Genomic DNA, 18229 nt, shown 5'->3' with positions numbered 1-18229 from the left:
GACATTCTAGTGATGTCATTATTTTTCCTTTCTTATTTGATTGGTAGGTGACATTTTTACACCCACCAAATACAATACATGTAGTTGACAGCTCGAATAATAATATTTTAATTATATTTATGTTATTTTTTAACTTTAAATCTTAATATACATTGTTAGAATGTATTGTGTTACCTATCATCGTTCTTTGTTGCTTTAAATAACGCGTCCACTAATACAAAATAACATCACATTTGCACCTTTGACAACCATGACACATGTAGTGTGCACTAGACCTTGATGTCATTAGACAAGCACACTAGACCTCTGTAGTGTCACAATCTCATTTATTCACCAAAACTATTTTGATTTTGTAACAACTAACGATTATACAACCTTTTGAATATTATGACTTTTTGAATAACGTGACATAATTAAAAAGTTCATATAATCATTCCCCTTTCACTATTCCTTTAAGGCTGATTCTCCCTACACCCAATCAAATTGGACCTGCACCCAATTATATTTGTGAAAGTACCGAATTACCCTTAATGAAAATGAAATTAGGGTTTAGTGATTTCTGCACCCAATCACACACCCAAGTTTGTTTCTACCATTCTCCCACCTAACACCATATCTTGCACGAGCGTTCGCATCTTCACACCTTGGTTAACATTTCTCTGACAACGTAGTGTTGAATGGAAGGACCCCTTGAACAAAGACGAAGTCAGGAACGCGAAGGTCGTCTATTGTTGCACGAAGGTTTGAGGGCATCATCTGCATCAGCGCACCCTACAAGCATTTTCAAAATAAACATGACAAAGGTACAATTGGGTTTTAGAATGTTCGTCGGGTGACAATCCCAATTGATTGGGTGTAGGAAGAGACAACATAATCCAAATCCAACAATGATGAAATTGTTACCAGAGAGTGTGAAAAATTTGTTGGGGGTAGTTATACTTGTCAATTTGGCCTAACTCATAGGGTTTGACCCTGCCTTCAACTAAGGCCAAAAAAGTCCACAAAAAACTTATAAGGCTAAAATGCCAATAAAAGCTTGATGGGTTAGAGTCAATCCATGGACTATTTTTTAAATTGAACGGTCTTATTTAAAAATGAAAATGAAAAATATTACTTAGAAAATTTTATACACATGAAAAATATTTACTCAATTCAAATCCAAATCTAGTATGCACAAAGTCAGGTTAAATTTAAGTTAAGTTAGGATGATACCATGTGAAGTTGGTTTAGATGGGTCCAAATCAATTGGAGTCCAGGTTAAACTGAATCAAACAGATTCAAGTCAGACCGAGTTAAGCTTGACATAAATTGTATCGAGTCAAACTCAACATGGATTAAGACAAATTATGTTGAATTAAGTCTAGGTAAGATTAAGTCTAGTTTTGGATAAGTCAGATTAAACTCAGATAGGCAAATATATTAAATTGATAATTTTTTAAAATGTATTTACATTAATTAAGTATATATACTCCAAACTATTCTTAATAATGTTTTGAAATATCTTAAAAAATATTTTTTATTAGGAATGAAATGAATTTGTAAATTTCCATGCATCATTTTAAGTTAAAACATGAAAAAGAAAGAAAACTATTTACTCATCTAATTGAAAATAAAGGCACACAACCTTGAAAAAGAGAGAATGCAGGCACACAACCTTTATCTTAAACACCAACTTTAGATTTAAACACTAATGAGAAATGAGGAAGATGTTAATAAAGCTAAATAACCAAGAGTGTCAATTGTTGAGTAACTTGTTACTAAACCATCTCCTTTCAAATATTAAAAGATTGAATGAGAAGGAATCAATAGATATTGATATAGAATTATCTTTTTAATCAATAAGATAAAATGAAAATCCATAAAAAAAAAAAGATTATTTAGATTAGTGAAAAAGTGTTCAAACAAGTAAAAAACAAATGAAAAATTTGTAAATGGAAGTGATTAATTTAAATGACTAGAAATAAATTAATAATTATTTTACAATTACATTACAAAAAATCATTCTCATACATTCCTTTAAATGTAGTTTAATTTTTTTTTTATAAACAATAAGTGCATAATCAAGCATATATTATCCAAACCCTGGTTAGGGTTTAAGCACTTCCCGGCAAAAATGGCGGCAAGGTTCATCATTCTCCGAAGAACCTCCCTTTTCCGACATCATGAATCTCCTCTTCAACACTCTCTCTCTGCATTTCCATTCATCAGAACCCTCCATTCCCTCGTTGCCCCACACTCTAACACTGCCAAATTTCGTTATCCTTATTCTGGAACCTTCCGAGGCATGGTCTCCGCCCCAGACCCTAATCTCCACGAAGCTCCTTCGCTCGCCCTCGATAATCGCCTTCCCGCTACAGTCATAACTGGTTTTCTGGGCTCTGGAAAGGTCTCCCTTTCCCCTCATTTTATTTTCCTCTGTAGAAAAAAAGAAAACGGTTTGCAATGAGAAAACCATAAAATTAACACAAAAATACTTGAAAAGGACTTCATCTCATCACTATAGATAATGCATTGATATGTGTTTTTTTTTTCATTTTGAGTTTTAACCAATTGAACAGTTTATAACTTAGTTTTGGGCAATGCAGACTACTCTCCTTAATCATATTCTCACATCTCAACATGGTAAACGGATAGCGGTAATTGAAAATGAGGTATTGAGTTCTACCCTACCTGTCTTTGTATCAAGTTCTGTGTAATTGTATGATGAGCTTGTCAAGTTTAATTGAAAATACTTAATTTCTGCAATTCCACTTATTTTGAATTAGGAGTGATGTTTTTGCTAACTATGGTAGATGTTTTGGACCATATATAATTCATGGCATTGCATAGGTAGCTTTTTTTCTAATGATGATGACTATAGCTGAATTAGTCACTGGCAATTGTGCTTGTTGAAAAGATTATTTGGCGTGTTATTTATTTGAAGTTGGAGCAATTGTGAAGTGCGTGGAGTGTTTTAGAGGATTTTCCCTTTTGATTTTAAGCTTACTGTTATTTTTGAATTTGACTCGTTGGTGTAAATGCAGTTTGGTGAGGTTGATATTGATGGGTCATTGGTTGCTAGTCATTCTTCTGCGAGTGAAGAGATTATCATGGTTAACAATGGCTGCCTCTGCTGCACTGTACGGGGAGATCTTGTTAAAAAGCTGTTGGAGCTGGTTACGAAAAAACGAGACAAGTTTGATCATATTGTTATCGAAACAACAGGTTTGTAAATTGCTCTGCTCATGTAGTTAAAGGAACTTACACAGTAGAATTGAGATGTTGGAGGTTGGATTTTATTGCAAGTTGAAACTAAAATGTCCAAATTGTCAAGTAGCATTATTGCTTGTGGCCGTCTGAAATTCTTTTGGGATTTTTGGATCTTATCTGAAGAGAAAGTGAAATATATTAGTATTTTAGTGAAAGGGATTTTATAAAGAACAGTTTGTAGAACCACTACTATTAGTTCTGCTCATTGTTATCCTTATTTTAATGCTTCAATTTTGGAGAACCATAATGAGTTTTCATTACTTCCTTATCTTACTGCAGCAATTTTACTTGTGGTCTTTTGAAACTTAGAATTCTTTTAGGGGTTTTCCTTCGTGTTTCTCAATTTGTTTGGAAGCCCTAGGGTGTAATGATAAAATGTATGTTCTGTTGTGAGCTTCATCCGTTAGGTGTATGAAACAATTCAATAGAAAGTTTATTTTAGTGTTTCAAGTTTAAACTTTTTTCAGGTCTTGCAAAGCCTGGTCCTGTTATTGAAACATTTTGCAGTGATGAACTGGTCTCACAGCATGTGAAACTGGATGGAGTTGTGACTTTGGTTGACTGCAAGCATGCCATGAAACATTTAAATGAAGTGAAACCAAGATTTGTGGTTAATGAGGCAGTAGAACAAGTTGCATATGCTGATCGTATTATTTTGAACAAGGTAACCTTCTGCCCTTAAGATTTTATGGTAGTATTTATATGTTCTTTTCTACCGTGTTTCTAGATTCTGATTGTTTTTAATTGCTTTTGCAGATAGATTTGGTTACTGAATCCAAGTTAAATATATTGACTAAGAAAATTAAGGTGCGTTGTGTTACTTGTGGATCCTCTACACATTTTATTCCTTAATTGATCTAGGATGGTAGAAAAATTCTATTTAGCAAGTAAAAAAGATGATGTGTATTTGCGTTAAACTAGGATCATGAAATGAATGTATGTACATGACTTGTACAAATTTCATACAAAGCTCAACATGTCCTTGTTGACTTCATATATTATAATTAGATTTATATAAACTATTGATTTGCCTCTTTCACTCACTCACGCTCTCTGTCCCCTTCACTTCACCACAAGATTAATTTCTTCTTTGGGTTTATCAAGGTAAGTGATACTCGTTGTTGATTCTTCATCCCATCTTTCTTTGCTTGGTTTCACAATCTCATTCTCTCTTAGTGATTCAAAGAATTCTAGGGTTTGCATATAAATTTGAACTTGAATCTCTTTGAATAGACTGGATGCAAATGAATTGGAAGGAAACTTTTGACTGAATTGAATTGGTGCACAAATGAAATATAAATGGATTAAACAAGCTATTTCAACTCAAGTTTAACTTGTGATAAATATGTGATAACTTTTACAATAGGAGAGAAATTCAATTATTTTTTAGGAAAGGGATCAGATTGATGTCCTTTGATTTTCTTTTATATGTTTTTTGATGGATCAAATAGTTTTGAATAAATGAATCAGATTGTTGTTCTTTGATTTTTGTTTATATGTTTTTTTCATCAGCTTCTATTGCATTGTGTATGGATATACTTCGCTTCCCAAGAAATAGTGCTTATGGAAGTAGTTCTTCATTTTTGTGAATTGTTGCTAGCACATCAATGGAATGGCACAAATTACGCAAGCTAAATTTGGATCTGTTGACATAGACTTCGTTCTTGGTGTGGGAGGATATGATCTTGAGAGGTAAGAGGTGTTCAATTTGTTGTGTCTTCTAACATATTGCTACCTTGATTTATATTTTAAGTCCCATTATAGTACTTGATGCATATTTATAATAATATAGCTTTGAGTATAATAAATTACGATGCATATTTATAATTATAGGGTATTTTCTACAAAATTATCTATTTTTCAATCGAACGCATTTTTACTGCAGAATTGAATCTGAGGTACCTGGAGAGTGTCCATCTTCTTCAAGCCATCGGGATGATTCTGGACATGGTAATTTTTCTAAACTCTTTTCCCACTTTTTTCATTATGTTTGCAACTGTGTTGTTAGCGCAAGCTGCGTAAAATTGGTCAATGATATTTAAAATGGAAAACAGAGGGTGTTGCTGGACAATGTAGAATTGATTGAATACCTTCTCTTTTTGAAATACTAATATAGAAGTACTACATAGTGAAGTGGATGTCTCCCAATTAGAAAGTCTAGCTTGTATATTTGGCCCATTTTATTTAGGACAACAACTCCTTGGCATGGTACTCTCCCGATAAACCTATAGAACTTCTCTATGACAGAGTGTTCCTCCATATCAACCATGTAATCATCTAAACAAAGGAAATATCGATCATATAATTATCAAAGCATCTCAAATATTTTCACCAAGGGACCATATGTCCAACATAGCCAAATACCTTAGTAAATTATTCCTAAAAAAGGCACTGCATCCATAAGTTTATTAATTACTACTCAAAGCAAGGATATGCCTATTTTGACACTGGACTCCCCTGCCCCATGTCCAATCCTAGGTGGAATTCATATATGACAACAACAACAAAGGCTGCACAACTTGTTTGATAAAATAGGTTTCCAGAGTATTTTTATGCGTTTGTTCTGTTGTGGTGCTGCATGACTTGATCTTTCCAATATATCCACAGAACACGAAGGACATCACCATCACCATCACCATCATGACCATGTGCATGATTCTTCTGTCTCCAGTGTCAGTATAGTTGCAGAGGGAACTCTTGATCTTGATGAGGTAATTGTTGCCCTTTTTCTTTTTAACCCTTCACAAAATAGTCTAAAATCACTGAGTTGCTTTGTGTGCATTTGACATGCTTCAACCTTTGCATATTTGGTGCTTTTGTTAATGGCTGAACTTATCCTCACTTCCCTTTTATACGATGGTCTAGGTTGACGATTGGCTTGAGAGAGTGATTGAAGAAAATGGAGAGGACCTATACAGAATGAAAGGTGTGTTGTCAGTGGATGGTTCTGATCAGAGATATGTGTTTCAGGTTCTCTCAATAGCCATCTACCTATCTACAGTTTTTTTAAAGATATGTTTGGGAGTTGAGTTTTGAAGAAGGGAGGGTAAATTTTTTATTTCTAATCAATTCTTTTATTGGATAAATTTTAAAATAAACAAAATGGTAGATTAACATAAACTTAAATGTGTAAATATTTTGTTTATTGTTATAAATAAATGTTATATAATTCTCCTAATTTAAGAAAAATATGTCTACCCTCCTTTTCCGTGCCTTTCAAAACTCAATTAGTACAACATTCCCAGGTGCGTATGTCCTCTTACCCCATTTTCCCTAATACTTTCAGGGGGTGCATTCTATGTTGGATGGCTGTCCAGGAAAAACATGGGAACCTAACGAGAAGAGAACAAACAAGCTCGTTTTCATTGGAAGGAATTTGGACGAAACCACCCTTAGAAAAGGCTTTAGAGGTTGTATAATATAGCATTAGCAGCAGCAGGTTCTGAAGCAGAAGCAGCAGCAGCATGTTCTGAAGCAGCAGCAGCTGCAAGGCTTTAGAATTTCCAACTAGTACATGGTAGCACTATCATAGAATCTGAACTTATTTTGTAGTATGAATATGCTCACTCTGCTCAAATTTCATTTTAATGTATTATCAGAAGCAACATAGTTATGAGTATAAAAATTACGAGTGATACCTGATGTAAGAGGAGTAAGATGACTTGTTGAAAAAAATTATAGGAGTAAGAGTTAAATTTATTTTTTATTCAATATATAATTATTTATCATTTATCGTTTAAAACAAAACAAATTTGGTTGAAGATAAAAAGACAACGTGTCTTTTTTTAAGTAACTTTGTCTTCATTACCTCTCAAAAACAATAGAGATTATTTAATGATAGAGTAATTAAACTCGTTTACATTTCAAAATCAGAAAAATCCACTTTCCCCCACAAAAAAATCCCCTTAAATTAAGAATTTTTCTGCTAAAAACCGTGTGGGAGTTCATTTTACACATAAATCTTGAGGTACTCATCCATGCGTGTGTAGTTCACTTCAGGGTAAAGCTTGGAAGCTTCTGCACCCTCTTCTCCAATTTCAAAATTTGTTAAACACCCCTCATAGAATATATGATAAAAGTGCCCAATCCCTACTTGAAGTTTGTAATCCAACCCTGCAAATCAAATTCAGACCAATTACAAATCAAAAGAATGGTCTAAGAAAATAAAGTTACTTTTTCCAAATAAAAATTGGATGTGTTACCTTTCAGTGTTGTAAGAAAGCCTTCTGGAGGAATGTATGTCTTCTCCAGTTCCTTTCCAATGAGTTTCTCCCAAATTCCAATAAGCTCTGCTTGGGACAGAATGTTTTCTGGTGGCCTTAGGTACAACGTTTTGTTAAGGGTTCGTGGATCATCTATTGCTTTCACTGTGTATGTTGCAACATCATCTTCATCCAGAAAAACAGCTGCAATCATCACAGAAATGTCACAATAAAATAAAAGATATCTATTTTGAATGAGTTTGGAGGGGTGACCAAGGTTTTAAATTGCAGTTGAAGCAGTAATTGAGGTTTCATTGATGATGTTGCAAGAAAATTGTGGTCACAATTGTGATGTTAGAGATACTCAAAAACCTTAATGTGGTGCCTCAAAAATCACAATCATTTATTGAAACTTTGGTATTGACCTTTGAGAGTGCCATCCCCAAAGAGATGGACCTTGTCCCTTGGAGGGACAAAACACCCCATCTGAGAGAGACTGCCAGCAAAGTATCCAGCAAAAAGGTTTGCAGAGATGTAAGTAAAAGGGATGTTGGCTTCCTCTATTGCTTTCCTCACAGCCATTTTATCTTCAAATGTTACCCTTCCTGGTTCTAATGCATCTCCCATCCTTGCTGGGTCTAGTCCAAATTCAGAAGGCAAGAAACGCTGCATGGAGCACAAACATTGTTTAGATATGAAAAATGTAACTATGAGAACCGCAAATTAAAAGTCACCAGTTTATAGCTGTGATTTGTTCAATACAATTTCAAAATTGCTCGATTTTAGTTGTTTCTTTTTTCAAGTGTAATCTGATGCAAAATTATCAACATATCAGCACTTATTAGATATTGTTTAGTAATTTGTGTCCATGTCCATCTATCATTACCAAAGAGTGGAAACAAAAATAACTAGTACAAGTGGGACACCACATTATATTACATGAATGATGATCATGTTATGGAAGGAATGGAAAAACAGTGGTTTAACAAAAGTATCTGATTTCTCTATTATTTTATGCATGATAAAGAATGAAAATATTACTATATCAAGTGTATTTGTCTTGTGCAGTAGGTAAGGGAATCACTCCACATGCAAAGTGCCGAATTAAACAAAAATCTGAGGTAATAAATAATACATTACTATCAATTGCCGCGTCTATGCTACTGCTAAATTGAGGAATTTTGTAACTGAAATTATAAAAAAAAATGATAAATATTAAGAAGTGAATTTTAAGTCTCTGAGATAGATTTACACACTTATATACTATGAAATGTTTTAATCTTAGATATGCATAAAACTGATAAATTGAATGTTTTGTAAAAGAAATAGTCCTGAAAGAAGAAGGGTTGACCTTAATGTTTCCAGCTTCTTTGATGGCATGGACGAGTTTGAGTTGCAGAGTGATGCAGTGGGTTCTGAAGTGAACACCAGAGATGGCACTGATGACAACATCAACCTTCTTCACTGCATCCACAAGGCTTTTGTGATCAGAAAAAGAGGCTTCAACAAGATGAGCACCTTGTTTCTTGAAGGAGAGCAGCATCTGCAGCTTTTCAATTTGAAGGCCCAACTCTGGGCGTTGAACCACATATGTTTCATGCCCCTCTGCCAAACATGCCCTTACTATCCTCCTCCCTATGTACCCTGTTCCCCCCACCACAAGAACCTTGCTTTTCCCCATTCCTTCTCTTCAAAACTGCTTTTCAATAACTGATTATTCACTCTGCTCTGCTACTGCTGTTACTGCTACTGCTAACAATATATATATAAGAATTGAGGAAGGTGGGGGTAGCTGGGTAGGTGGAGAACCATGTCGTGTTGACTCTGTTCACCGAGTGAGGTAGCCAATTTTGAAAAAAAAAAGACTTTTTGACTAGTTTATTGAGTTTCTTGTTAAAACGTTCAAATAATGATGATGTTTAGTTCATATTCAGATTACATTATGGTTTAAATGTTTGGTCCAAAATACTATGTTTTTCTTGGTTTCATTTATTTTACAGAGATTATTTATTCAACTTGGCAAAATATTTTCTTGTGTTAACACTATAATAACAGTTTTTACCTGAGTTGTATTTTTCATCATATTATTGGTGAAAGATAAACACTAAAATATGAAGAACTCTGTATCCACAGTTAACATGGAGAATCTCCAAAATGTGGAATTATAAGCCACATGTCAAATTAAGTATTGTTTATTTAATTTAATTGATATATAATCTTTGAATTTAACTCTAATCTATCAAAATTCAACTATGTTTAGACTAGATTATTGGTTTTAATTTTTTAAATTTGTGAATATGAGTGAGGGGCATGACTTTTTATTAAACACTTAAATATTAACTTATTTTATATATATTAAATTACAAAAATATAAATATTGGTGAATAACAATTGAAAAATAATTAATCCTTCATTTTGTAAATATAAAACAATTTGGATTATGGATGGCAAAGCGGGGCGGGCTGTGCGGGCCGGCCCGCGACCCGCTGGTAAAAAATGCGGGGCGGGCTGACTTTTTCAACCCGTTAACCCGCATTAACCCGCCCCGCATTAGTCCGCGGTCCGCGCGGGCTAGCAGCGGGGCGGGGCGGGCTGACCCGCTAACCCGCAAGAAAAAAAAAAAAGATGAAAGTTATTTTAAGGTGACATCCAATGTTAATAAAATGAAAGAATGTCAATAATGTTTATGTTTAATGTTTTTGAATTAATGTTTATGTTTATGTTTAATGTTTTGGAATTAGGTATTTTTAATGTTTTGGAAGTGGAAGAATAGTGATATTTGATATTTATCTTAATGTTTGACTATGTTTGAAAAGGAAGAAAAATTAATTTAGGTTTGATAGTAACAAATATATAAGTTTAATTTGACAATTTTTTAAAAAAAAATGTAAAAAAAAAAGAATGTGGGCTGACCCAGAAACCCACAGGCTAGCTCTTATGCGAGGCGGGTTGAGAATTCTAGCCAGCAATAACTTTGCGGGACGGGTCAACCCGACCCGCATTTTTGCGGGCCAAACACGGGACGGGCTAATGCAGGAGGGGCTGGCCCGCTTTGCCACCCCTAATTTGGACGTTGAAAATCACAATTTTCACTGTGTTTTTCTAATTTAATTTAAAATAAATTTAAATACTTAACTCTGATTAGCGACTTAAACAAACTCTTTTTATAATTAAATTGCTTTTAAAAAGTCATAATTGAATTGGTTTGATCTGAGTTTTAAACAAAATTTACATAAAATCATTGTATAGTTATGATTACATTCAATCATAGATTTATCCAAACAACACATGGTATTTTGATTCAAATAATGTGTATCTGTCCATGTATGTGTTCTTCCTTTCATAGTATTTCGCTAAAAAAACCTCTGCTCTTGGCCTCGTTGGTATTACTCTTTCAGACCCTGAAACCAAGAGAGAGACTTTCATAATCACTGATGTCACATCTCCACCTTACTCATCATAACATTCTTTCTACCCTCCAATTTTCACACCTATCACCCTCTTTTCACTCCCTGCTGCTGGTGCTGATTCAAATCATTGACACTGGTGTTGCAAATTGGAGAACCATAACAACTTTTAATCGCTGAATCATTGGGCTCTCTTTTTTTTGCATCCAAACCAATCAGCCTTTGCTTATGATATGCCATATTATTATTACAGTGAGTATAGTAAACCCTTTTTTCTTCATCATTATTCTCTTCCTTTAGGACTTCTTAAGCTCCGTTATTTCCCATGTATAGTAACTAATTATTTATTCAACTGGATTTAGTTTATAATTAAAATTCCACTTGCTTGCACAAAAGCCCAATTTGTCTCTGTTATGAAAGAGAAGTGAAAGAAATGTACTTTAGATTTAGTTGGGTTTTTGAATATGAGAAATTTTTGGGGTTATTATAGATGGGATCTTCTCATCTTCTTTCTCCCAGTATACAGTTCTTGGCATTTAGGTTTGGTGGCAGTTTTTCTTTGGTTTATTGTATTTTCTGACCATTAATTGTTATAGATTGTGACTTTTCTGTTTAGTTAGTTTGCTCCGTGGAACTTGATTTGTGTTTTCCCTGAAAATGAACAACTGAAGTTAACACTTAATATCAGTCTTTCTGCAAGGGAATCTTGGCAGAAGAAATGGGTTAGGGTTGCTTGATTAGCAAACTTCTTGCTATTATGACTAATAAACATTATACTGAATCTTTGATCCAAGGAGTTGTAATTGGAAATTTGGAACTGACTGTGTTTTGATCCATAACAGGATTAGTTGGTGGGTGTACAGGGAGGACATTTTATAGTAGTCAACCATTTGCTTTGAACTGGTAAAGAATCATTCAAAGATCCGGTTGAGTGAGTACTAGGAAGATGGGATCTTTCATAGGTCATATATTGCCAGGGACCTTGTTTCTTCTAGTTGGGGCATGGCATATATGGGGATCTGTGGTGAGGTATGTATCAAATCCTAAGACATTCAGGGTCCATGTTTGGAATCCAGTTCCGGGGTTTAATGGGAGACTCAAGCACTTGGAGCTCTATGTCATTTCAATTGGTGCTTTCATTGACTTGTGTGTGGAGCTTTTGTTAGCAACCCAACTCAGGTTTTTTGTAGATGGATCCTTGAACACCACTTACTTCAATAACTTTGAGCACTCTGGAATGCTTCTAATGTTTCTTATCTATGGTGTTGTTGCTCTCTTGTCGCAAAAGACACGGTAAGTTTTTGCTGTTGTTCTTATTGATATTATGTTGGTCATTTCTTGTTAAAATTCATAACCAATCTCTCATTTCTTCCTGTTGTACCTGTAATTGAAGACCTTAGTTGTGTAATGCAATTTAAAGTGTTGGTATCCATCGATTAAGAATAAATATTTCCCACGTCTTTTAGTCAAGCCAGATCAATGCCCTTAATCGATGCAAATCTTTCTTTTTCTGGTCTGAAAAATTGAATGCCGATTGATTCTAATGTTTTTAATCTATGATACTGTTACCCTACTCTCATAAAGGATAAGGTTAGTTTAGTTGTTTCTCTTCTTATTGTTATGTTTCTGGCATTTTCTTTTGAAAAATGAGTTACTACCAATCTCTAGAGCCTGTTAAGAAAACGAAAAAGTTGCTAATGGAATTTCAAAATGTTGGTATCCATCAGTTAAGAACAAGTTGTTCTAATCTAAAAAACAATGAATGCTGCAATGCTTCTTGAATGTGTCTCTATCTAGTAATGGTCAAAAAGTTTCTATTAAATTATTTCTCACTAGTGTGTGGTGAGTTTGGTGAAGGTGGTTTTGATGGTGGTTGGTGGTTGTTTTGGGTAGTTTGGATGACAAAGGTTAGGCAAAGAAAGTGCATCCAAGAAAGAAAGAGATCAAAACTCAGAAAGGAAAGTGTTGAAGGAGAAGAGATTACCTTGAAGAAAAGAAGGAAACTAGCTTATGATGGAAGCTCGTCAAGAACCAAAAGAAAAAGAATAGAGGAAGAAAGGAGGTAGAGAACTTGCACCACTTACAAAAAGATAAGCAAGGAGGGTGATTCACCACTTGATTCCTAGCACTCAAGATAAGAACCTACAAAGGATAGAATTTCATACCTCTCACAATCTTTCAATCTCTAAGCAAAATGCTCTTATTCATCCAAGTTATGGCCAAAATACTCTAGAGCTTATAGAGCTAGACGTGTGGGACGGGTGGCCAAACAAACCCCTTCCTACAGTTGTGTCCAAACACAAAGCCACTAAAGGCATATTCAAACATCCTAAAGGTTATTCAATTTGTTGGATTCTTGACCATGGCTCTGGTAGTTGCTCCTCTTTGAGATGTTTCATTCCCATCCATGCCCTCTTCAAGTATGGAGGATAATTATAGGCCTGAAGATGTTGATGGTGAATGAGTGATAGGATCGCATGATTCACTAGGATTTTTTTCCTTCTTCTGTTTACTGTAATTCTTGCTGTATAGGTGAAAAATGTCCCTTTACAATTTTTAGGAACGTGCCTACTTTCTCATTATCTCTGGGGTTCTCTTTCTTCTGATTGTCTATCATATACATTAGTTCTTAAGCCACCTAGAGTTGTGTCCTGCATTGTAGCATGAAAATTGATGCTTCTGTTAATCAGTCCTAACGATGCATCCTTTCATCCTTGTGATAAAATATGTTGCCTTTAAACAAAACTGGACAAAAGTTTCCTTCCTGATTCAGAGCTACTAGTTCACTAGATTGATCAGTTATTTTATTCATGTAGTGCTTTGAACTAGCTTCACATAACCTTTTTTTTCATGCTTTTGAAGATTCTAAGGGACAATTAGTTCCATAATCATGCTTGTGAGTTATTCTAGTGATGAGTCTGGATATCATGGGACTTTTATTACATGACTGTTTATCTCTCCTATAGTTTAGTGCTAACTGCCATATCTTCTTTTCTCACTCACTTGTCCTTAATTAAACCTATAACTAGTACCATTGTACACATGCTATTGGAGGGAGATCACAAAGATCTTTGTGAGGCTAATAAACATGCTATTCGGTAGATTTTGTGTCATTTAACAACTGATTCTTCCCAGTTTGTTCAATTTCCACTGACTGTGTTTCCCTACATCTTAATTTATTTGTTAAGTGCTGTTTTTTTAACCTGTGGGCTCTTTTCCATTCTCATTTTCTTGATTCTCTTATGTAGATATCTTCCCTTGCCGGTGAGTGCTCTTTGTTTGATTGCTGCCACAGCATTCTGGGCAGAGTATCTTCTATTCTACTTTCACTCAACAACACACAAAGGCCTTGAGGGTTACTACCATGTCCTCCTTGCTTTCCTCATTGGGCTATGCATTATATCTTCAGTTGCAGGGGCCCTTTTGCCTACCAGCTTCCCAGTAGATTTATGTAATGGCATTGCTATAACGCTGCAAGGAATCTGGTTTTATCAGACTGCTTTAGTTCTGTACGGTCCCATGCTACCCTCTGGTTGTAGGCTCAGGGATAGTCATATCACATGTCATGCAAAAGAGAGTGAGATTCGGGCTGAATTGCTTGCTAATGTTCAACTCTTTGTTGCAGTCCTCACTGTTATTGTAGGAACTGTAGCATGTTATGGCTTTGCAGCTTCAAGATATATGCCAACTGTGAAGAACTTGCCCAATTCAAGTTGAGTTAGAGGAGGAATGAAGTAGCAAAGCAATGCAGCATGGTTGACAGATAATTTTTTTCTTTAAATTTGTTGTCAGAGATTTGTTCCTGGAACTAATATATGTTGAAAAATATCAATCCCTTGAACGAATCTCATTACTTTCATCAGTGATTGAGTCTGTGCAGGGAATGAAGTTGGTTTTGCAGTATATTGACAGTGTTGTTTCTTGTAAAAGGTGTGCATATTGAAGTAAAAGAGTGACTAGTGTGGTGAAGGAAATGAAATTTTTGGAACCAAATGTAAATAACAAGGGAAAGTGTTGTTTTTTATATGGAAACTTTTACTATGTAAATTTATGCAATGGGTTTTGAAATTTCATCATGATAAGAATAAATCATTATAATTGTTGGCTTTCAACTAGAAAACTTTAATAAGTATTTTAAAGATATCTCCTCCAAATGACCAACATTAATAATTAATAATCTTAGATTTATGGGTATGAACCCACTGTATATGTTAGACTTAAGGGAAATATTAAACTTTTAATAATGTTAACAAAAGAAAAAAAAAATTGAATTTGTAATAATTTAAAAATTTTAGACCAAAAAACAAAAGTTTAAAACAGAAATCATAAACTATTTTTGAAGAGATCAAAGAAAGAAAGTTCTTCCACCCCCATATCAATTTGAATCTATATATCCTATTATCTTTTAAAATTTTCAAAATTATACTTTATTCTGAATTTGAAAATCCAAAATTCAAAAAATCCAAATTAAAATAAAATAAGAAACTCCAATTTTAGCATATATTACAAGACACCACCTCGGTTTTCTTACCATCTTTGGCAATTTCATCATGTTATTATTTAAAATTATACAATCCTCTACTTACTATTTCCTTTTCGCAGTGAATAGCAAGTAAAGTTTAATAATTTTTCTATATTACTATATGTTTTGAAAATTAAGAAGATGTCTATGGTAATTTTGTAAAAAGTTTGCTAAGATATAAATGAGAAAAATGAAAAGTTAATAAAAAGCATTTAAAAATATAATAATAGATAAAATGAATACAAATTTTAAAAGTAAAATATTGCAAAAATTGTATAATTCCCTTATTTATTATGCCTTATTAATGGCCAAAGAACTCAAAGGATTAATCATTAACGTAGATGTTGATGAAAACACAAAGAAAACGTAAATCATTGATTCAGTATAAAACAAGTTAATTATTTTGACACTGTTCATATCCTCACACCAACTGTTACTAAACTACCATCTTCTATATAAATCTGAACCAAGGTTTCATCAGAATCATCATCCACTGCACCACATTTTCATCATTTCCTTCACTAAAATGGCTTCAACGAACACCCTCTTTCTCCTTTTTTCTTCTGTGACTCTAGCTGCATTGCTCTCATCAGCACCAATGGTTGAGTCGAGATTATTGGTCTCCAACAACCCCTCTTCAAGCCTCATGGTTCGGTTGAAGCTTGAGGGTGAAGCCTCCAACTGCTGGGACTCACTGTGGCAACTCCAAGCATGCAGTGGCGAAATTGTGACATTTTTTATGAATGGTGAGACCTACCTCGGACATGGTTGCTGCCAAGCAATTAGGGTGATTGGACATGATTGCTGGCCCAACATTGTTGCCTCTCTAGGCTTCACCAATGAAGAGACTGATGTGTTGGAGGGTTACTGTGAGGAGGCTCTTCTTCGTTCTCCTCCACCACCACCAAAATCTATGGCTGACCCAGAACACATTCTTCCATAAAGGAATTAACTTTGCTATTTCTGCTTTACAATGAATAATAACAAATAAGAGCTTTGTCTTGTTTCATTTTCAGTTTCAACGTTTATGCTTTTGAGCTGTTCATATTTTTCTGAAATATATAAGTCAGTGATATATGATAATGCAACACGTTGTGTTTTTCATGCTTAAAATGGTTAATTGTCGCATAAGAATGGATTAACATCAAATTAGTAGGGAAAAAGTGTTTAACTATAAAATGTGATTTTATATTTTTGAGTGATGATATGTTCACATTATAATTAGAAAGAAAAGTAGTTTTAAGAAAAATAATTTTTTGTTAGAATTGTATTGATCAAAGCTGATATATTTCAATTTGCTATTAATAATACTTTTTTTAGTTTTATTTATATTTTATCTTCGATTATTTTATATTATTTAACATAAATTACAAAATTTACTTATATCATTAATAATGATAATTTCCAATAATGTAATTATGTTATTAATCTCAATTTAAAATAATATGTTACTTACACAATAAATTAAAATGTAATATTTTGAAAAATATTTAGTATTGTTTATTATTTAAAAAATACTAACTTTTTATGTTAATTACTATTAACAATTTTTTTTAATTTATAATAAATTTGAGAATATAAAAAATAAAAAAAAATATTAATAAAGTAAAAGTAATAAAGTAATGTCTTGGTTCAAAAGTAATAAAGTATGTTTGCATATATCAATGTCTTGGTTCAAAAGTAATAAAGTAAAAAAATATCAGTTACTGATCCATTATTTTACAGATAAAAGAATGAAAGAATATACCTTAAACCCTTAATAATAAATATCATATATCATTTTCGAATTTATCCTCATGTATCATCTGTTAATAGTATTTTTTATTATTTGTTATAATATTTTTTATTTTTCATCTATAAAGTTTTTTAATATTAATAAATAATATTTTTTTTATTTATATAAGACGTTTTAATATTAATAAATAATATTTTTTTATTTATATAAGATGTGATTTATTTTCTAAATTTTTAATATGTTTAATATTTTAAAAAAATATTTTAATTTTAATTTTTTATCTAATTTATGTTGTATATAATTATTGTTTATGAATTATAATTTATTTAATTTTTTTGTAGTATTTTTTATTTTTTATTATTACAGGGTTTTTAATGTTCAAAATAATATTTTTATTTATTTATATAATATTTTATTTATCTTCTGATTTATTTTCAATTTTAATAATACATATTTAATATTTTAAGAAATTACGTAAAATTTCTGTTTTTATTTAATTTGTTGAATAATTTTTTTTAGTTATAATTTTTAAATTATAGCTATGCGACCAAATTTTGGTATAATACACCAAAATTAACTTCTTGTACCAATGAAGTTGTATATATTAAATTTAGCAGATGGTCTATGACTTTTTCACATCCGAGTAGACTAGACGCATAGACAAGACGGTTTATGCCTTTCACATCAAATTTTCATTAATAATATTAATTATTTATAAACAATTTATCAAGTATTCAAAATTATATTGGTGCTGGAGAATTAAATTATATTTATATTACTGCTCCAACTTTTAGATTTCATGTACTTTCATAACTATTAATCACAAAGTTCTATATTTATTCCAACCTAACGGGAACATGGCTAAGTAGTCTTAATCAAATTATATATGTTTTAGGTATCAAAGAAAGAATATAAAAACACATAAAAGTCCTGTTATTATTAAATCAATTTCTTAATTTATAATAGGAAAAAAAATCAAACTTCTTTCATTTTTTTATTTTATTTTATAAAGGCATCACTATGCAACTTGACATTTCAGCTAAGCTGACACTTCAAATAACAACAATCATCTGTCACCACATAAAAAAAAAACATATAATAGTTATATAATTCA

The 18229-nt window shown here is 32.8% G+C and overlaps 4 protein-coding genes across 4 annotated transcripts; 3 read left to right on the top strand and 1 right to left on the bottom strand.

The window, feature by feature from the left end:
• Positions 1–2054: 2054 nt before the first annotated feature.
• On the top strand, positions 2055–6905 carry LOC137808553 (uncharacterized). Its single transcript, XM_068609720.1, has 10 exons — positions 2055–2386; positions 2586–2651; positions 3024–3204; positions 3717–3913; positions 4006–4056; positions 4850–4941; positions 5135–5199; positions 5857–5960; positions 6115–6219; positions 6536–6905. The coding sequence occupies exons 1-10, from the start codon at positions 2114–2116 to the stop codon at positions 6671–6673; spliced, it is 1272 nt and encodes a 423-aa protein (XP_068465821.1). The 5' UTR covers positions 2055–2113; the 3' UTR covers positions 6674–6905.
• Positions 6906–7000: 95 nt separating this feature from the next.
• Positions 7001–9346, bottom strand: LOC137808554 (isoflavone reductase homolog). Its single transcript, XM_068609721.1, has 4 exons — positions 8803–9346; positions 7877–8117; positions 7452–7655; positions 7001–7362 (listed from the first exon to the last, which is right to left on the bottom strand). The coding sequence occupies exons 1-4, from the start codon at positions 9130–9132 to the stop codon at positions 7199–7201; spliced, it is 939 nt and encodes a 312-aa protein (XP_068465822.1). The 5' UTR covers positions 9133–9346; the 3' UTR covers positions 7001–7198.
• A 1368-nt stretch (positions 9347–10714) lies between these two features.
• On the top strand, positions 10715–14905 carry LOC137808552 (uncharacterized). The gene is made up of 3 exons (XM_068609719.1): positions 10715–11110; positions 11701–12151; positions 14107–14905. Exons 2-3 carry the CDS (start codon positions 11805–11807, stop codon positions 14573–14575), a joined length of 816 nt encoding a protein of 271 aa, XP_068465820.1. The 5' UTR covers positions 10715–11110; positions 11701–11804; the 3' UTR covers positions 14576–14905.
• A 1001-nt stretch (positions 14906–15906) lies between these two features.
• LOC137805708 (egg cell-secreted protein 1.1-like) lies at positions 15907–16323 on the top strand. The gene has a single exon (XM_068605643.1). The coding sequence runs from the start codon at positions 15907–15909 to the stop codon at positions 16321–16323; it is 417 nt and encodes a 138-aa protein (XP_068461744.1).
• The last annotated feature ends 1906 nt before the right edge of the window (positions 16324–18229 follow it).

The sequence above is a fragment of the Phaseolus vulgaris genome, chromosome 3, assembly GCF_000499845.2.
Source record: "Phaseolus vulgaris cultivar G19833 chromosome 3, P. vulgaris v2.0, whole genome shotgun sequence".
NCBI lineage: Eukaryota > Viridiplantae > Streptophyta > Magnoliopsida > Fabales > Fabaceae > Phaseolus > Phaseolus vulgaris.
The sequence above is the reverse complement of the archived record's forward strand: the minus strand, read 5'-3'. Positions and strand labels throughout refer to the sequence as shown.